The 20,688-nt window shown below is 39.1% G+C and overlaps 3 protein-coding genes across 4 annotated transcripts; 2 read left to right on the forward strand and 1 right to left on the reverse strand.

Moving 5' to 3' along the window:
• The first annotated feature begins 238 nt into the window (after positions 1 to 238).
• On the forward strand, positions 239 to 4,755 carry LOC135476970 (EEF1A lysine methyltransferase 1-like). 2 transcript variants are annotated; one of them, XM_064757128.1, is made up of 5 exons: positions 239 to 344; positions 1,792 to 1,953; positions 3,563 to 3,645; positions 3,964 to 4,241; positions 4,611 to 4,755. In XM_064757128.1, the coding sequence occupies exons 2-5, from the start codon at positions 1,807 to 1,809 to the stop codon at positions 4,739 to 4,741; spliced, it is 639 nt and encodes a 212-aa protein (XP_064613198.1). In that variant the 5' UTR covers positions 239 to 344; positions 1,792 to 1,806; the 3' UTR covers positions 4,742 to 4,755. The 2 variants fall into 2 exon arrangements, with proteins under 2 accessions (XP_064613198.1, XP_064613190.1); XM_064757120.1 differs by having other exon boundaries at positions 243 to 344; positions 1,789 to 1,953.
• Positions 4,756 to 5,659: 904 nt separating this feature from the next.
• Positions 5,660 to 14,940, reverse strand: LOC135476959 (dehydrogenase/reductase SDR family member on chromosome X-like). The gene is made up of 8 exons (XM_064757109.1): positions 14,810 to 14,940; positions 14,195 to 14,280; positions 13,568 to 13,748; positions 7,972 to 8,006; positions 7,499 to 7,687; positions 6,621 to 6,771; positions 6,025 to 6,193; positions 5,660 to 5,794 (listed from the first exon to the last, which is right to left on the reverse strand). The coding sequence occupies exons 1-8, from the start codon at positions 14,883 to 14,885 to the stop codon at positions 5,695 to 5,697; spliced, it is 987 nt and encodes a 328-aa protein (XP_064613179.1). The 5' UTR covers positions 14,886 to 14,940; the 3' UTR covers positions 5,660 to 5,694.
• A 3,501-nt stretch (positions 14,941 to 18,441) lies between these two features.
• LOC135474879 (uncharacterized) lies at positions 18,442 to 20,344 on the forward strand. The gene is made up of 3 exons (XM_064754574.1): positions 18,442 to 18,498; positions 18,830 to 18,958; positions 20,150 to 20,344. The coding sequence occupies exons 1-3, from the start codon at positions 18,442 to 18,444 to the stop codon at positions 20,342 to 20,344; spliced, it is 381 nt and encodes a 126-aa protein (XP_064610644.1).
• The last annotated feature ends 344 nt before the right edge of the window (positions 20,345 to 20,688 follow it).

A 20,688-nucleotide genomic window follows, 5' to 3' on the forward strand; every position in this document is an offset into this window, starting at 1 on the left:
AAATCTTCACACGGAATATTAAAATAAAACTTGAAGTGCAGCTTAGTATTTCATCTAAGCCAGACAAATGTTCAACCCATGCTTACCATCGCAGTGTCCTGTTAGATTAAGTCCAAAGGAACCCCCATGCTTTATTCCCTGAAGGTCCTCCACCTGGGACAACGTTAAGGACTATTACACGTTTCCATGGGCCGGGGGAAACCTTTATGACGTCATTTGGCACGTGGTATCTCAAGCGGGGGAATCCCCGACTTACTCGTGTGAAATCTCTCTTGCCATGTTGTGCGCAGTAATCGAATACTTGTGAGATTTTCTGATTTGTAGTTCAAGACCAAGATCCGAGGGTAAGTTACTTAAAAGTAGACTAACCGTTGCCACACGTAGGCCTAGGTTTGGTGAGAAATTGCTGGGTGTTTGATCGCAATGTTGACGCTAACAACAACAACAACAACAACAACGTCAGCATTACAGGAACTTTTATCTACCCTTAGTTCAAACGTAACAGTATGTGTGAAGAGACGAGATTGGACTACGGGTAGATAAATGTTCCTTTGGTCAGCATCTCATAGGGCCTACATCGTGAATTGAAACATACAATATATGTACGTCAGTCACACGATATGACTTTCTCACCGAGTCTGCAGACGGAATAACTCGGCGTCATACTGTGTTGTTATCCAACGAAACAGTTGGTGTCGATCACAAGGCTTGTTGATGGGATTTTCATCTTTCTCAATTTTTTTTTACAAGAAATTCTGCCAGTGTTTTCAAAGACTTTTATGTACAGTATGTATGCTTGAGGTTTTATGTCGCACAATCAGTCAGATATGAGGACGAGCAGTTATATTAATTAAGATATGTGTACATATATTGTGGCTTGTTGTGGTAATATTAAAGACACCAGACATGACACTGCGCCCAGTCACATTATACTGACGCTTGACCTCTCAGTGCTGAGCGCCAAGTAAGGCAGCAACAGTCTTTGGTATAGGATCCGACTGGGATTTGATCCCAGGTCTCTAGACTTGAGGCAGATGCTTTACCCAAAGCGGTTTGTTTTCATAGATTTTTTTGAATTAAGGTAGTGTACACTGAGTAGTAGGTTGAAAAATAAGCCTGCATGATTATGGTGTATTAAAATATTATCCTACTATCCTACTAGTCAGTGTACTTGGACCAGTTAGCATTGAGGTAAAACAGAATGTTCTACTTCCATGGTTATTCATAGTCATATGGAGTAGTGTTAATCAAACAGGATAGAGATTTGTACCCCCCATGGGTGTGTGATTGTAAAACCCCATGGGTGTATGGGAAGGTATCAGCATATTGCAATAATTTAAGCTGAAATTTAAATTACTTCATATGTTCATATACAGATCGAATTAATTTATAAGGGATGCCCTGCACAGTCATGAAAACAGCTAAATAATCATAGACTATCCCAGTGGTGAATTGTCTTGATGTTTGAAAAAGTGTAAGTGATGCAAAAGCCATGGATTGTATGTAAATGTATATTCTGATGTTACTGATATGACATATTCATCAGGTATACAAAGGTGGGCTGTGTTTCCTCTTTATTCCAATCTTCGGTTGAATCATCTGAATCATCAGATCATTTAATGGTGCAGTGAATACTGATCTGACTATCTTCAGATCTTGTCCTTTCGTATATGATACAAATCATGTATCACTGTCGGATTGGTATATTGCTTGTAGACTGGTCATAAAAAGCCATAAATTTTTGTTTTGAAATACCTTTCCCAATTCTGTCGCATGTTCTTTACCCAGCAGTACTGATCACTCTTGATGGAGGATAATGGTGATACCCCTAAGCTGTCTGCCCACACGCTGGCTGCATTACAAGAATTTTACGCTGAACAAAATGCAGAGCTGGAAAAGTTGAGCCAAGCTCAGTCTGGTGACCAATCATCATATCTTCCAAAAGAGGATTGGGTGAGTCAGTTTGAATAGACAGGTTCTGAACTGTCTTGAGGGATGCCAGATAAACATATTAATAGATAATATACAATAAGTGACCCACTATATCAGATTTATTAAACGAACGATGTAAGTTTCATAGGTTCCGAGCCTTTGAAAATTACACCACTCGTTTCATAAATCAGACATAACGGGTCTCGAATTGCATATCCTCTTTATCTCATAGTTTATTTTGAGCGGTTTTAGGTGGTTAACAGAGAAGGCAACGTCTGTTTGATTTGACAAGGATGTAAATGAGATGCGTATTGATATCGATGTATGTGAAAAGGTTGGGAGTGTACCACTCATTTCCCAAAATATAATTCTAGAAAACATTGAGGAAATCTGTGATTTTTGCCAACAGAAAACATAATACAATCCAATAGTGTGATAAAATGATGCGCTTTAATTTCTTTCGAAAATGTCAGCATCCATGACTGCTTATTTGTCGAAACATTTGGCTCCAAAAGTGTGACCTAAATCCAGGTCATAACTCTGTGACAACTGACGTCAGGCGATGACTTGGAGGGTGCATGGAGCGGTGATTTTGAAAATCATATTGAAGAAAATATTCAAATATAGGCTTTTAACGCGAACAGTTCACCTCAAAACTTATTTGCGAGCCTTATTAACCATTGTGGGGCTTGGACAATGCAACAAAACAGTGTCTTCGATATTTCAGAAGGCTTTATTTTGGTCCCGTTTGGGCTTTCTGTGTGATGATAGATTTGATGTTGAATCAAAAGGTCAGAGTGGGACCAGTTATCCTGTTCGATGTGGAAAATAGAATGAACTAGATTTAAGAATAATCTTGAGGTATACCAATTGCTGACGAGTTCACTCCTACACTCCTTGATGCTCTACGAAGTAATAAGGTAAGTTTCTAGATGTTTTCGTGAAAATCTGACACCGACGCACGCTGCTGTCATTGACGAATGGCGCAGTGACGGTTGAACTTGTTTGTGAATACCTTGTTTTAGGCGTGTACAGTGTCAAGTGTTTCATTTCCTTTCACCAACCTTGGCTGCTTTTTACATTTCATGAAGATTCCTTTTTATTCCTATCGAGCGTACCGGAAACTCAACCATTTTGGTACCAAGAAACCATTGTCACGGCGTAGAAAGTGATTGCCAGCCTGTTTGTTTTTTTTTGCACAGCAACAAACAATAGAAGTAGTCCAGTGTGTTCATTGGATAAGCTAGCCGATGAAAGTTCAGGTGACCAATCAAAATTTCTGGTTATTTATACGAGTGGTATATTGAAAATTTACATCACTGTTTTTATATCACCGACACGGACAAATTATGGGATAAATTCAGATTATGTCCCACAACCCCACTTCTTGTGACAATGTTTCTTTTCATTCCATTCCCGGTCAAAGCAACACGGACTGCATTTACATCACAGTACATGTGATTCTTGACTTAATTTTTGTGTTGCTAATTCCTCTGTGGAAATGTTGATTCTGTTTTGTAGCATGACAAGGTTTTGTCAGACGTGGTTGTGTTGTTCTGTACTTTCTGTACCTTGTGATTAATGACATTTCACTGCTTTAATGGGTATTATATTATTCTTTCTGGTCCAGCAATTAAGCCAGTTCTGGTACAACGATGCAACAGCTACAGCTTTAGCGAAAGAAGTCATTCAGGCTGCAGGTCAAAATGGAAGGTATTTACAAACCTGCTGTTCTACTTTTCTGCGTTTATGGCATATTTAATATAAACTTTGTACATTCATCTTTGATTGTTTCACATGTTATACGTACTGCTTTGTCAGGTGTCAGTATACCGTGACTACGTGAACTTTATGTGTGGTGTATTTGGAATGTTATTTCAATAATGCAGCATTATAACTTTAAAATACAGGGGTCAGTCTGCTACCATAATGATTTCACTAAAATTTTGTTGAAAGCAACTAACGTCAAGCAACAAAGAGAAGCAAACCAACACTATGTTACAGCAAAGTATGATTGGATGTGTTTTTCAGAATAGCATGCCTTTGTGCCCCGTCCACATACTCAAGGATTACTGAAATGAAGTCACCACAGTGTGAAGTCAAGGTGTTTGAGTATGACCGTAGATTTCAGGTCTATGGAGAGGACTATGTACATTACGACTATAAAGACCCGCTCAATCTGCCAGCTGATCTTAAGAACAGTTTTGATGTGGTGCTAGCAGATCCACCTTTTTTATCTGAGGAATGTTTACAGAAGACAGCTGAGACCATAAAATATTTAACAAAAGGGAAAATTTTATTGTGCACAGGTGAGAACAGACAAATTAAGAAAAATATGCAACATGATATTTTCATTATTAAAACACGGTTTAATGGGCTTAGGGAGCGTAAGGTAATAAAAATTACATTAAAATCCACGATGCAGTAGTTATTTTCGGTTGAGCATATGGAAGTTTTGCCTGGTAAACCATAAGCACATGTAGCATTTATTCAATTCATCTAGTTATAAACATCATCACAAAACTCTTGATCTTTACATAAAGCATAGGCTTGAGCTTCATTGAAGACTGTCTTGTGGTTTACTCTGCATGTCATTTAGTCAGTGTATCATTAACAACCGTCACAAGTTCACAATATTTTTAGTTTACTCACACCTTTTCATTGTTTCTCTTTTGCAGGTGCAGTAATGGAGACATCCGCTAAGTCCCTTCTAGGTCTAACTGTCTGCAAGTTTATACCCAAACATTCCAATCAGCTGCAGAATGAATTTCGTTGTTATGCCAATTATCAAACCACTGCCATTCAATAAATGTTTTACTGGGTGAACTCATTAAATTATTGTAGTATAGCTTTCATAAATACAGGAGTCAAAGACTGTAATGTTATACCAGCAGATCACCATGCAAATGTCCAGCAATGTTTGAGCTGCCTACACCCATCTCAAGAAATGCACAGAATACATAACAAAGCGTAAGTACATACGAGTAGAAAGTCGTGTAAATACAGAGCCACTTCAGGGTTTTCTGTGTATATGTCAGTACCGATGACCTCCGTGGCCTAGTTTTTATTGTGCTAGCGCGATGGCTCATGGGCCCTTCACCAATGCAATCACTATGAGTTCAAGTCCACTGTGAGTTCATATCCATTTTGATGGTACATGGGAAAGTCTGCCATTAACCTGTGGATGGTTGTGGGTTTCTCACACTCTGCCTCCCACCCAAACATGGTATAACAGAAATATTTCTGAGTATGGCGTAATGCAGCGATCAAATAAATAAGTCTATAAGATTACGCCGCATTTCTGCTAACAAAGGTCATGGAGCCTGCCTTAAAGTACAGCTTTGAAACGCCTTTCTTTTCTACAAAGTTACACCATTGTCAATGACTGCAAAGAATTTTGAGGTACCACTTCTGAACTCATCTCTGCAGTTATTATTCATGGACTTAAGACATTTCATGAATCGGCAAATGTACTGTCAGGGATTCATCCATTAATTTATTTGATTTGGTTCACTGTCACGCCATAGATGAGAAAGCCTCTATATATTCTTGTGTGATAAAGCATGATGTTGATGGCATTGATAATATTTGTTAGAGACCCAACATGCCTCTAGTGCAATTCATCAACCAAGCTTGTTGGTTAACATAGCCCGATCGTATGCCCTCTTGGTTTAGACACAAGGTGTATGGTCTGTCCTGAAGAGTGCCATGTTTTTGGCACAGTAAGTTTCATTTCTATGTCATGATACAGTCCACAATCTGTTACTTCTTGAGATTGAGTTCTTCCAGCGTTTCCCCAGGAACATATTTCTCAATACACTGTAGACTGTAGTCTAATAACATTTCCTGACGCTCCTCTCTCCTGAAACATTCAATCATTTGGTTACTACAGAACACCCGTTATCGTTTCTGTGACTCAGAAATCAATTTTAAAGCATATGTTGTAACTATATTCGCTCTTCCCCATAAAGTCTCGGAATAAATTTAATTAAAAGTACGAAGAATTTTAACCAGACATCTAATGCAAGGCTTTCAATTGTACAAGAAAACAGATGTGAAGGAGACTGTTGTCTCGGCCTTTAGCAAACCTACCTCGACTCTGCTGAGGTCGCCCGCGGAACAGTTTCGTCATAATACAAACATTTGATGCCTGCTAGTTTCGGACTGACGGCCATGTAGACAATTGACAGAGCAGCAGAGTCGGCGCCCCTCATAAATCCGGTCTTGTGTAAGAGGTACTTCACGGGAGGCAGGGAATAAACTGGAAGTAAAACGGTGTTCATGAGGGTCAATGAAACAAGGGGTAAAAGTGTGCAAATTTTAAGTTTGAATTTGACTTTGCACAAATAACTTGAAAGATGCAGAAAGATATCCGGAGAATTAAGTGATATCCTAGTTAAGCTGCAAAAAGTTTTTCCAGATCAGGTTTTTTTCTCTCCTAAAATGATCAAAGTATAAATCAAATTATTATATCCTTCATTATTGCTCTAAATAATGAATTAGGTCTTTCCAAGACTAAGATTTGATGAATGTTATTATATAATGAAGCCAAAAGGATCATCCTTAAATTAAACACGGCTGCCAAAGTGGAACATAAAAAACAATTTACTTAGCATGTGACACAATGTAAATGAATTTTGCCTATAGTGAAGCTGGAATGCATATGTAAAATGACATTACGATCTAACCCATTTTCAAGCCTCGGTTGAACCAGCCAAACCAGGTCTTGTCATCCATGATTCCCTGTTGAATGTTCGTCTCGATGACCCCTGGGTGTAAGGAGCTGATGGTCACGTGAGAGTTGGTGATCCGCCTCTGAAGCGCGTACATGCTCATGATCTGTTCGGGTGGAATGAGTTGAAGCTGTACAATCTCCCATACAGAGGACTTATTTATGTGATTGGTGTTAAACCCTGGTTGTAGTTGGTAACATATATACTATTTGTATATTTTACTGCATTTCAATATTCAAGATATAAGTGAAAGTCTTTCGACCACATAGAAGAACGCAATGCCGATTTTTTAATAGCGTAGGCCAAAATGTAGTGTGTATCAGATGAAAAACTGTCCAGGAAAATAGTTCCATTTTTTCAAAGTTATATATATATATATATATATATATATATATATATGTATATAAGTATGCATTTGGATTTTGATGTTGTGGAGATAGCGACATGGCGAGTGGCTTCTCTATGATACATTAAGCTTAACTCCACAGAATATGTGATAGTTTTAAGTTCACCGTGCATGAAAACTTTCACGGAAACCTGGCCTGACCGGTTATATTTATTTATTTATTTGATTGGTGTTTTACGCGGTACTCAAGAATATTTCACTTATACGACATCGGCCAGCATTATGGTGGGTGGAAACCGGGCGGAGCCCGGGGGAAACCCATGACCATCCGCAGGTTGCTGACAGACCTTTCCACGTACGGCCAGAGAGGAAGCCAGCATGAGTCCGGTTATAAGAAATGTTTCAAGCAAGCAGGCCTCGCAAAAATAAGTTGTATGCTGTGATAATATCTGTACACTAAAAAGTTGCATCCGCAAATGTATTTTACCTGATAAAGTTTAGATTTACTGTAGAATCCCACTCGGCCGTACGCCTTCTCTCCATGAATGTTGTCCATTTCAAGGCTGGCAAAAAGGTGTAATTTGGCAGAAACGTTCACAATTCGACAATCCGGCCCAGAATCCATCAAAACGGGAAGTAACAGAAGCGTCATCAACAGATGGGATAAATAATTCACCTGCAGAAACAAACACACATTCAACGTTTTACCGTTTTTTAACTGTCACATGATTAGTTGTATTTAGATGATATATAGGGTCTACGGCTGGCCTTAAATTTTCCTTAATGATGACAAGAAGTTGGACATTTTTCCGGGTTTCCAAATCCTAGTCAACGTGAGAAATCACTCATAACCTGAACACCAAAACACAGTCCTGACTGAATATACCTATGACGTATGCACGTTTGTAAAATTGAAAAACATATGTAATATGAGGTGACTGAAACCAAAGCAATACACACCTGAAAATGGGTTTCGTATCCATCTGCTGTAAAACCTGGAATTACGAATTGGTACGGATTTATTTGGCTGCATACGATCATCATTTTTACATGTTTATCCACGGCGAAATCCAATAAAATCGTTACAGTTTACAGAATATGCATTCTAATGAAATTTGCTTACATGGAACTAAATTGTTAAGCATTCAAGAAACCAACCATATGTGTGTATATACGGACGAACACAGTATATCACACGCACAGTATGAACTCCCACAGTAGATTATTTCATTATGCTGCATGTGGTCCTGGTCCTAGTCAGACGCTAATTAAAGCGCTGGCTGGTAGCAACTGATACTCTCTTAAGAAAGATTGGTTCTTCCAGGCACCCGGATTCGTTCTTTGGTATGCCACACTGGTGGAACCAAAGTTAGTAAATCTTTTTTTTTTTTTTTTGCTGCACAGGTCTTCGACCCGCAGCCAATCGCAAGCACGGTCTATGGACTACTACGGCAATTCATCACTGTCCTGCACTGTACTTTCCCACTTTTGATTCTTAACGACCCACACTATCAGAGGGCCTTTAAGGTTGAATCAGGGCCACCTGACGAATGCGAGAGTACCTATACCCTACACTAACGGTTTGATTTCTCACCTTTTCCAGAGGTTGTTTTGTTGTTGATAATGAATCACAACAAAGATCGGTCCGTAAAAGTAACTGGACTCTTCTACTAGCTCACGGCATGTGTACGTGTGTGTCGTCGCGACTATAGTTTGTTTCAAACACAAAGTTTGCTTCTTTGCGCATATAACACAAGTATAGGATAGAGGTCTGAAAAGTCTTCACGATTATGACGGGTCGGAGCTGTCACGATTCGTAATTGAAGTTCGAAGGAAGGACGGAACTCCGTACCCGCCCAACACGTTAGTCCAGATTTCTTCTGGGATTCAGCCGCATTTGCGCGATGACTTAAACCGCGCTGATGTGAACTTATTTTTGAAAAGTGACCCCACCTTTGACAGTTTCAAAAAGGCAACTGATGCTCGTATGTAGGAACTGACGGTCAGCGGTTTTGGGACAACTGTCCGTAGTGAAGACCCGGTCCTTGCCGAAGAAGAAGCAGAATTCTGGGATAAAGGCGTATTCAGATTAAATAGCGCCAAAGGATTATCTAATGCTGTGTTTATTTTTTTCCAACTGCAAAGCATTTGGCTCCAGAGGGATGCAAGAACATCGTAACATGGAATCCGAACAGTTTTCCATAGAAACGGACAAAACCTATGGATTACGATACCTTCGGTATGTTTCTCGTGTATCCAAAATGCTCAAGGCGGACTAAACCAGAGAAAAGTTGCCCCTAAGGATATCAAACATTCTGATGGTGTGAGCAACGACAGGTGCCTTGTAAAATTGTACAGTTTTTATAGAAAACCATTGCTCGAAAACGATAAATTCAAATATCCTAGATTTAGTGCCACAGCCTTATCAGAAAATGAGATGAAGAAAATGTTACAGAATATTTATAAATCAGCAGGGATTGACACGGGTAGCAGAAACATCACCAATCACAGTGGACGTGTTACGTGTTGTACAATAACGGATTTGATGACAACGCGGTGTGTAGCAGATCCTGGCACAGAAGTTCCGCGGTAAATGTATATGTTACAGTCAATCTGTGTAATCGGTCATTACGCGTAATGACAACAAATCAGTCATTTCGTGAAGTGCCTGTGAGCACCAGGCAATATGTGTAATGACTAAAAATTCCAGTCATTACACGAACTGACTAAAAATCATGGTCAGGCATTACGTGAAATGACTAAAGGCTATAAAACATCAGTTGAATATAAAGAGTTTATTGGCGATTGATCATGATGAAGTAAATCATTAAGTAAAGTCAAAAGCACAAAATGAAGTCATACATCACAGTTAAAATCATACACAATGAAAGTCTTACAGTCAGTTCTCTTTAAAAATACTACATGTTGTTGGTTAGTATTATGAGTCATTTATTTTTGCACATTAGGCTGCTGTGACACCGGCTGGAGCATTTTATTTTATTTTTAAAACACTTGCACCTATTGGTTCCACATCTCTTGGAGCCTGCACAATTGCACCGTACATATCCCTGACCACCACAGCTTGATTCCATATGTACAGCCTGGCGTAGTGTTACCCTCTTTGTACAGTCTACATCAGAATCAGTAAGTAAATACTGGGGACACAAATCAAACTGATTGCGTGAAAACTTTCCTTTCAGAATCCCAGCTTTAACACAAATGGTGTACATGTCATTCATATCACGGCCCAATATCATTCCCTGAATATTACGTGAATCACCACGTCCCCCTATCCACAAGAGGAATAGGTACAGCCACATTGTCTCCCACCTTACCACTGGCTAGTTCCTCTTGACCATACGCTGAGCTTGTGTCATCTGGGCAGAGCTGGCACCCTTTCTCTCACTTGAAATGTTTTGTAAGCGGTCACTTAATAAATCTGAGGATACGACAGCTGGATCATTGTCACTGCTCATTTGATCAACTGGCAGACTAGCTGGAGGTGTAAAGCCCATATCAGTCGTTTGCGCAGGTTCCTGAGTGGTGGTTGGTGTTGGTTCCTGGGTGGTAGTTGGTGTCAGTTCCTGGGTGGTAGTTGGTGTCAGTTCCTGACTGGTTGTTGGTGTTGGCTCAAGATTAGAATATGCTAACACTAGATCATCCTCACTTTGCATTCGTTCAACAACCTCAGTCGGCAAAGATGATGATGTTAGGCCATCTTTAGCTTCACACCCAAACATAGCGGCATATTGTGATCGCTGGATTCCAGAATGCAAACTGCAATTTTTCTGGAACTGCACAAATTTGATGCCTACAGACCAATCATTTGTGTTATTATCTCCAATTCAAGCAACAAGCATATCCTTAATGTCACCATTTGTTCTTTCAACAGAGCCTTGACTTTGAGGGTGTCGAGGTTTACCATGTATCATGATAAGTGTTGGCCTAACTAGTTTCAGTTCAGAGATTACTTCAGCAGTAAATTTACTTCCATTGTCGCTCTGAAGGATGGATGGAGTACCATTAAGAAGAAAGATAGCTGATGGGCAAACTCAGCAGCACGTTTTGAAGTTAATGCTCTCAGTATAACAAACTTGGTCAAGTGGTCCTGATAGACCATGATCCACTTGAATGAATTTTGGGCCATAGACTGCATATCAATAAGGTCAATCTGTGCACGCGAGCCGAATTCCTTCGTGAGAGTGGGACGTACTACTACACCCTTGGTCCTTGGGCGCTTGTGCTTCTTCTGGCATTCCTGGCAGTAAAACTTGAAAAGAGCCTCGCGAGTTATGTTGGCATACTCTTTGTTGACCTTTCTGACCATTCGATCACGTCCACCATGGCCTGTGGCTTTGTGAGCTCTGTTAACCATGTCGTATGTATCTTCTATACTAGCATATACTGGATCCTCATCTTGGGTGGCTCGCTTTTTGATCAGTTTCTCGACATCACCACACTGCAGTATCTCAAACCTGAAATAATACAAGAAATTTATTTAACAAGAGATTTATATAACAAACATAAATAGATCGTGCATGCATGGTCTTGAATAAGAATACTTGATATAAACTGCCAAATATCGATAGTATATCAAAATGACCGTTACGCTGGCTTAAATCTTAAATCTGTTATACGGCTGTTAAGAGCTCTGTAACTTGGCACCATATGCCTGTTGTTTTTAAATTGAATAAATCTAAACATAAACTTACTTTGATAAAAGGTAGTATCCATGTCTGTTCTGCGTTCCAACAGCTCTCGCTGTCTCTTTTAAATCTTCTTTCATTGTGAAGTAGGTCTCCTTCGGAATCAAAACATTCTTGCAAACTTGATAATTCTTATAAAGCGCCTCAATAAACTGGTTTTCATAAAATTCTGCCATGGTGATATCTTGTAATGGTTGTAACAGAATGATTTATGGCAAAATTCTGTTACAATGCAGGTTATATGGGAAAATTTTCTAATCCACAGGTTTGCAGGATTAAGAAGTCACTTTGGGTATAAAGCCCCTGGAGAAAAGACACAGTTTCGGGGCTTAATTGCCATGTGCTTGGGGGCTTAAGAAGAAGTCACTTATGGAAGCCACTCATTCTAGGAAGCCACTCTCACTTTGGGTATAAAGCCCCTGGAGGGAAGACACAGTTTCAGGGCTTAATTGTCATGTGCTAGGGGATTGAGAAGACGTCACTTGGGGAAGCCACTCACTCTGGGAAGCCACTCTCACTCTTAAGAACTTTTCATTTGGCGTGTTTAAAAAGGCCGTATTACATCTGTAACCACTGTGCTACTTGTTGTATGATAGTAAAATCATACTGGCATCGAGATCAGAGTAATCCGATAATAACAACATTGTCGTTTTATGTGTTACACACACTGCCTGGTTTGCAGAATTGGCATTCAGGCATTTTGTTTAGAAGAAAGGCTTGATTTTTAGTCAGTTCGTGTAATGACTGGAATTTTTAGTCATTACTCGTATTGCCTGGTGCTTACAGGCTCTTAACGAAATGACTTTGTTTAGTCAGTACGCGTAATGACTGATTACACAGATTGACTGAAACATATATAAGAAGGAACTGACACTTAATCCACCAGCTCCAAACAAATCTCAGTTAGCTGGTTCTGAAAAAAGTGCCACGCCACCCGGTGAGCGCAATTCTTCATGTTGTCATTCATCCACAAAAAATGACGAAAACACTTGTACTGTTATTTTACCTGTCTCTGTCAAGTATGTGACCATAGTACAAGGTGACAAGAAAATTAAACATGAACTGTAAAACTGTGTTATCTGTGACATAAGGTCAATGTGTCTAATTCTAAAAGCATATATTGCCTTTATAGGGACTGTTCTTTAAACTTTGTGGCGTAAGCAAACTTCTTTGTGACTTGCTTATTGCCAAATTTGAGAAACATTGTTTAATGTTCCCAGTTATAACCTGAGGTAAATATAAAATACATACCTTTTGATACATGTAAGTTCCAGAACGTGAGTTAACTTTATTAAAAGAATTCATTTGTTGCAATTTATGCCTTGTTTCATTTTATATACAGCCGTGCGAAAGCAAGAAAACCCGCGTCGTTTAGTTGTTATTCATTGATTCTAGGCTGCAGGTGTTTGATTATGTTCATTACTGTCAAACATTTGCGGCTGGGAAATGACCTGTCAATCAATGTCTGCTCACTAGGCGCACGGTTTCTTTGGCTCCGCCCCTACTGTCTTCATATGACGACGTTTTCTTCATCAATAAGTACTTTGGAATTAAAGCCTGTAATGGGCTGAAAACACCATCGATAGCCAATCTGTCGTCTAATGATATGACAGAGACTTTTATTGCTTACCCATTCAGTAGCATATTTTGGATTATATTCCATATATAACAACAGGTTTCATAAAGAACCACTGATGAGAGCAAAAAACCACGCAGTTCTATAAATAACCAAGATTTCTGAGAGTGTAGGCCGTTTACCAGTATATATGGTAGAGTGCTCAAATCTGGTACCAGGCGAAGAGCGATGGTGTACATTGTATAAAAGAGAAACACAACAAGCGGCTGCTTACTTTGTGGTATCCCGAACACAGCCGCATTACAGATGAGGATATGTAACGGAAGACCAGTGTCTTTAAACTTCACACAGAAGTCGTGCACACTCTGTAGATTAGACAAATCCAGTGGTATGAACCGCAGATCGGGTTCTGTAATTCCATCCGCCGCACACGCTGTCTTGATATCCTCTATTGCCTGTAGATTAAAAAAAAATTGTATGTTTTATTGTTGTGTACCTTGTGAGACATGCATATATAATTATAGGCCATTCTACAAGGATGAGAATAAGATACATGAGCTCCATGTCTCATATCTGCATTGTATAATATACGTAGAAAAATCGGCCAATCAGAATTTTTTAAAAATTTTAATGGAGGTCAAAAATAATGTACGGTACACAGTTTAATGTATCCCGAGCATTTTCCTACGTTCACTGACCGCAGCCTCCGAAAAGGTCGCGGAAATATGGTATAATATATGGGAAGGCAAAATGTAATGTATATGATGCAAACTTGCAGTCACTCTGTAGTATATACCTTGTACTACATATGCTCTGTTGTGTATCTTTGACTGTCCATGCCATATCTCGTGTGAGATTTGTGAGAGGTATATAGTCCTCTCATTTTAAATTCCTTTCTTACTTTCAGGGCTCTTTCCTCGGATCTGCACCCTAACACGACCTTACAGCCCAGACAGGCCAGCTGTTTGGCCGTCTCCAAACCCAGACCTGCCAAACATAAACAGTAACTTGTATTTGTTGTTTATCAGCCCAGAGTGAACTTCATGTTCACCCAAGCCATGTACAGGTTTGACCTGATTTTCTTTACAATCAAAACAAAGCCATGAACTGTTATGATTTCATCACCAGATTTATGCAGGCAAGAAGACATCACCTAAAACACAATATATATTATCCAATGTCATTTTAGGCTGTATGTGAGCAATATACGAAAGTCCAGGCAATAACAGATATCAAATATATATATATACATGTATAGGCTGTATGTTGCAGCTAATTAGTAACACAACCAGTGCGATAAAGATCCTTGGTGATGCGATAAAGATGCCACATACAGACTACTATAGTGCAGACTCTGTCATATATATATATATATATATATATATACACAGTCGATAGGGCTGAATAGCCGCCATATACGTCCTGCATGCTGTGATCTCAGGGTTAGTAGATAACACCACAGTTACATGTTAAGCCTTCGGTTTTCAGACTGGAGTTGGATAAATCTTGTACAAACCCTGGTTAGCTCCTGTGACAACAGCCACCCTGTTCAGTGGCGGCTGCACATCACTAAGGGAGAGTGTAGCGCCCATCGTCTTACTGTCTGTCTTGTACAGCCACCGTGACAAGTATACATGTAATTGTATACTGGCCAGGAAATGAACTCTGGGAGTGACCTAGTTTGTGGAGGTGGTACATACAGGCATGAATGCCGGATCAGTAGTATGCACCTCTTCGGAAGAATTTCAGCCATATCGTGGCAGTGTGCACGAGTAGTGTCGATCAGCTTAGATTGCGTGTATCTGATCAGTTAAGTTCAGAATAGTAAGAAATCCAGTCACAATGCAAAGGAAGCATACTTTAGGCTCCCGTGAAACATTTAACTGATTAATTAATAAATAAATTTGTTTCTTTGTTATAGCCATATACTCCAGATTTTCGAAGTGGCTGGGGGAAAATCATCGTGCTTAGGCATGTATAAGGAAAGTTTCTTAGGCAATATACGAACACATTTTCATTGACCTCAAAGAAAATGTTCCACTTTGTGTCTTAGACAAAACAATGTCATTCACCAAATATGATTCAGCGTGGTTTGTGCCTTAAAATAGACAATAGAAAACAAAGTTTGGGGCCTCCGTGACCGAGATTTAAGCCGTGCCATCTCAGCATAATGGCGGAATTTCTGTAGTTTTGGATTTGCGTAACACATGACTCTGTTGAACAAAACGATTCAGGGAACTGGATGCTCTTTCTGTGGTGCTGAACCTGTGACCAATGAGGTTACAGATCGAAATCCAGGTCCTGTTGGTTCAGCTGTGGATTTAAATCTGAGGAGGGGCATCTCTGGCCGAGTTGCATAACGTGATAATTCAAAGCAATGGCTCGGGAGCCACTGACGTCACCAATGCGGTCACTGTTAGTTCAAGCCCATCTCTTGGTGGTTTCCTCTCTGGTCGTCTGTGGAAAGGTCTGCTAGTATCCTGCTGATGGTCGTGAGTTTCCCCTGGGCTCATCCACGTTTCCTTCAACCATGATGCTGACCGCTGTCTAAAATATTCTTGAGTACGGCGGAAAGCACAAGTCAAAGGAAATAAATATAACAATTCCATTGACCATGCATGCAGTGGCCATCATCTTGTTAGTTGAGGTGCGAGGTTAGATTTTGCTGGGTACAATGTCGATGGAATACAGAGAAGTCACTGGGCGGTTTCGTTGCAGATCAGCTGTGAACGTGAGAGAATGGTATGTTTTATGTAACGTATTAGACACTGTGGAACAAGTGCGCACATAAAAGTTAGAAGTCTACACGCCGACTTACAAATATTAATGTCTGCACTTTACTCGGCTTAATGGTTCTGTATTATCGACGGTGTAGAACATTATAAATAGAAAGCAGCCATGCTTATTTAATTACATGTGGTGTATATGAATGCTGGGGCAGTTTTATCTATAATGCATATACTGCACGCGGATGCTTATCGTCGGATTCCGCTAGTCTTTTCAGCATAAAGTATGCAGTTTCCCCAAACATACTCGGATAAGAAATAGGAAGGAGATTGCACATGAACGGCACAGTATACCGCTGTAAATAAAACAAGCATTTGATGCACTTAGTGGTATCTTAAGCATAATATTGTGAGCAATGAAGCAGCACTGTGCACTATCTGCTTTTCACGCATTATCACGCGAGATTTGTAATATTGGAGCAATGCTGCAAGTCACGTGGTATGTCTGGTCGAGAAAAGCCAGTAGTGCACCTTAACGGATGATGCGAGCTAAGGTGATACCTAACTTCAAGCATAGAAGCAGACAGAGTAAACGAATAAGCTTCCACTTGACGAAAAACCACTATGTCAAGCATGTAAGAGGTGTTTATAATCAGTGATATGTAGAGATACATATATAATATTAGTAAATTCATGTAGTCAGTGCAGTCCGGCTCATGCTGACTTCATCTCCGGCCTTACGTGGGAAAGTTTGTCAGCAGTAAGAATACGATAAATATTCTTGAGAACGGCGTAAAACACCAGTCAGATAACTAAATAAATATAAGCAGTACAGGGCCACTTTGGGTGTCGAATGGCTACGGCGGCCTCTCCTTTCACATGTAGACACAGTATACGTACACATATGCATCTAATGACTTCTCCTCGACATATGACAAAATTGTACCATAGTTGTAAGACGGAAAACGTTAAGCAAACATACATACTTATATTGAAACAAGCTGAAAGTCTTTGTCACCAGGTTGGACATTGGAAGGGCATAGGAACTGGCTCTAGAGTATACACCCAGGTAATTAGGCCTAAATATTTTATTCCATTAACAGCAAATGAGTTTTCACAAATGTCAAATTTTCAGAAATTCTTATTTCTAGACACGCGATTTTCAGCTTAAGATTTATTTATACCATTATGATGGTGGAATATCAGCGCTTAAAATCAACGATTTTACAGTACAGAGACAATCTATGCTGAAGTGACTTTATTTAAATATACAAATCCGTGTATTTATATAACCAAAATTTGACATGTTAAATATTCTTGTTAGTATGAGACATGCATGCACCTGACTGCGTGTCGTCATATGACACGTTTTATTACGCCATAAAACCTAAGCCTCTACAAAGTTAAAGTACAATCAGTATGTTTGCAATTCCACTAAGATTATGGCCTATTGTGTAATGGCAACTTTGTAGATAAGATTGTTAAAAGGGTGGATGTATATAAAGCCAAGAAAAACCTTGCGCATTTCAAACTTTGTTCAGTATACCTGGTTTGACACACAGCGCGTTGAATTGTAAAGTTACAATGATGAAAGCTGCGGTTTTCGTGGCGGTCTGTCTGGCCTTTTGTGTGTATGGAGACCATCATGGCGATCACACAAGGGCAACTGGTAAGTGTTATTAGCATGGAAGCAAGATAATGGGTACCTGTTGTTTAATTTTACACACTTGTGACTAATTGTAACGAATAATCTGGTATGGATATTAGTCATACAAATTTCCTGCATAAATCTGATGTTCTTCTTTTTTATATATTTCATCGAAGTAAAACATATCTTTGCACAGAGGAAGTAAGTTTTTGCCACATTATAACAGTGAAGCTTTCATATTTATTCAGATGACTGCGTTTGCTTGGAATTATCCTGTAGTCTAAATAAAAACAAAAAACACAGCCTATGTTTCTGTACCCAGGCGATAACACCGGTGAGGCCTTGTCTTTATCACACTTCAGCCAGGACAGCCAGGAATTACTGAATGAGCTAATCCATTATCAGATAGAATCGGTGTTTCATTACATGGCAATGGTAAGATATGGTGAACAGTGCAGAGTGAACCTGTAAAATTTTATTTCCGCAAGTGTGTCCGAATTTGTTCTCCTCTCTTTAGGGATATTTGGTCATGAAGTGTATAAAATGCGCCAACTTTTTTTCTAAAAATAAAATGTGCATGACACTTAATTCATAGCTGTGAATATCAATTTCCCTTTGGTTAAAATGCCGTGGAGTATATTTCTACTTATTTATAGAGCTATAAAATTTCGTTCTTATTTCCAGGCAACTTGGTTTCGACGCCACGACGTTGATGTTATCGGCATGTCGTTAATGTATAATTCATGGGCGAGAAAAAAGATGACTATGTCCAAGATGGCGATGATGTACATGGTTAAACGAGGGGCGCCTATTAACTTCATGGATGTCAAGGTATTAAGACGAGGGGTTAACCACATAATTAACATTTGGTTGATAATCTCACCTTACACACTTAATTACAGATGTACTATTTTTAAAGACCCCATTGCTGCTTTATCAGGATATGAACTTGCGTCCCTTATAACTTTCTCATTAAGTCTCATTAAAACCACTTTACTAGCGTACCAGTGAAGTTTCTGTTAAGCTAAGATAAACACACGAGTCTTCCAAATATGTTCTTACTTATGATATGAGTTTGTAATCTTCACATGCATGGAAGGTTGCTCACTTTGTTACAGTATTAAACAAGTAATTGCTCCATGATATATATGATTGTTACTAGAAACCATCAGCCACATCTTGGAGCACACCTGTGGATGCTTTAGTCTTGACGCTGAGAAGGGAGAAAACTCTTACGGAGAAAATCAATCAGTTGGCCAGACACAGTATTAAGGAACATCACGATCCCAACGTGAGTATACTTGAACATCTCTCAATGCTAAGTGACTGGAGCACAAGTTCAAATGAATAAACAACAGTGCGCATGCGAGTTTTTATTCATCTAAATTGTTGAATTGTGCTTAGTTTGAAAAAAGGTCGCCGTGTCTCATGAGGACCGTGAGAGCGACGCATGAAATTCGAATCAACATTATTTGGCGTCGTGCATAGAATTTTAGTGTAAAATCATTTGACTTTGCGAATTGGTTATCAATAACCAGTTAGGGATGAAAATAGTTAAATACCAAAAAGTCGCAATGGTGACCAAAGCTAAGCATGAACTTTAACTTGTCTTAACTTGTGGACTTTGTCATAATAATTTACATCTATCTGCTCGATGAAATTAAATAAAAATGTGAACTGTTAAAGGCAAACTTAGCAGAGCAAACAGTACTGAAATTTAGACTAAGTTTGTCTTATAAGCTTAAATCACTGTCATGACACTGGGGCTAGGGATCTATTCCACAAATCCATGTATGACTTATAAATCAAAATCAAAATTTAGAACCTTGTCATTTTGGTACTGGTACAGTTAGTTGAAATTTTGACATATTTATCAATAGATAATATTTATAAGATTGACAAAATTTTAATTTCTAAGGCCCAAAAATAAGCCTTAAAATCGTATTTCAAATTGTAACTTCAGTGCGCATATGAGTTGTTAAAAGGATTTGAATCATTGAATTGTGCTAGGTTTGAAATAGCTCGCCGCACCTCACGAGGACAGTGAGTGCGAGGCAAGAGATTCGAATCAACCCTATTTGGCTCGTATACAGAAGTTTAGAATAAAACCATGTGTCCATACGGAATTTACCGAAGTCGCTCAAAAAATTGTCTTTCAGTATATATCAGACTCGTACCTGCACTATTTATAGTATGAAAATGCTTCTAAATCTGGAAACAGTTTAAAAGCTACTGCGCATCATAAATTTTACTTGTGTATAGACAGTCGGTACACGTGAACAGACGAGTGCCTGTATTTTTGAAACGTTATTATTTCTGCTATCCTAAAAATAATAACAGCAAAAATTCGACTGGATTTGAGCTGATGGATTTTTTGCCAGACATGTCTACCAAATTCTCTTTGCATCGAAAATAGTTCTGTGGAATCGGTACTAGGGGAATAGGCCTATACGAACCGCTCATTCGTTTATTTTCTTTGCAGCTGTTTGCCTTCCTGATGAACAACGTTGTGGACGCTCAGTCGGAGCACGTGTTTGAAGCTGCTGCCTACATACACAAGATGGAGAAAGGTGGACCAAAGTTTGGGCTGATGGCAATGAACCGACAGATGGTCACAAAATATCGGAACTTCCTGGATTGTGAAAGCGATGCGGAGAAATATAAGTGGAACTACTGAATCATATTCAATATGTATGGCGAGTGAAATTTATCAACATGTTTTTTACCATTTCATGGTTTTCATTTTCTTTATTGCATTCGTGTACCACATATAGTAAGTCATTTTGGAATGTTGTTCATTATTATCTGCGAAGGCATAAGAACCCAGTGTACATCTGTATAAAATTGTTCCAACAAAGAGCGAGATGATATTATCTGTTGTTTCAGCATCTCGCTGCGAGCTAAAAAGATTATCCTCAGCCATAGGCTCTCTGTAGTCTTGAAGAGTTAATATGGCTCAATATATCAAGGTAGATGATGTTAGACAATTGTTTATGAAGATGAATATACCATATGTAAATA

This window comes from Liolophura sinensis, chromosome 1 (genome assembly GCF_032854445.1).
Source record: "Liolophura sinensis isolate JHLJ2023 chromosome 1, CUHK_Ljap_v2, whole genome shotgun sequence".
NCBI lineage: Eukaryota > Metazoa > Mollusca > Polyplacophora > Chitonida > Chitonidae > Liolophura > Liolophura sinensis.

Excerpts from the sequence above, each read along its gene's own strand:
- LOC135474879 (XM_064754574.1), top strand. The coding sequence starts at position 18,442 with ATGGCGATGATGTACATGGTTAAACGAGGGGCGCCTATTAACTTCATG. Across the intron at positions 18,499-18,829 it reads TTAACTTCATGGATGTCAAG|AAACCATCAGCCACATCTTG; the intron begins GTATTAAGACGA and ends GATTGTTACTAG. Across the intron at positions 18,959-20,149 it reads AGGAACATCACGATCCCAAC|CTGTTTGCCTTCCTGATGAA; the intron begins GTGAGTATACTT and ends TTTTCTTTGCAG.
- LOC135476959 (XM_064757109.1), bottom strand. The coding sequence starts at position 14,885 with ATGGGCGCTACACTCTCCCTTAGTGATGTGCAGCCGCCACTGAACAGG. Across the intron at positions 13,749-14,194 it reads CCGAGGAAAGAGCCCTGAAA|GCAATAGAGGATATCAAGAC; the intron begins GTAAGAAAGGAA and ends TTTAATCTACAG. Across the intron at positions 5,795-6,024 it reads GCGACCTCAGCAGAGTCGAG|GAGAGAGGAGCGTCAGGAAA; the intron begins GTAGGTTTGCTA and ends TGAATGTTTCAG.
- LOC135476970 (XM_064757128.1), top strand. The coding sequence starts at position 1,807 with ATGGAGGATAATGGTGATACCCCTAAGCTGTCTGCCCACACGCTGGCT. Across the intron at positions 1,954-3,562 it reads ATCTTCCAAAAGAGGATTGG|CAATTAAGCCAGTTCTGGTA; the intron begins GTGAGTCAGTTT and ends TTTCTGGTCCAG. Across the intron at positions 3,646-3,963 it reads GCTGCAGGTCAAAATGGAAG|AATAGCATGCCTTTGTGCCC; the intron begins GTATTTACAAAC and ends TGTGTTTTTCAG.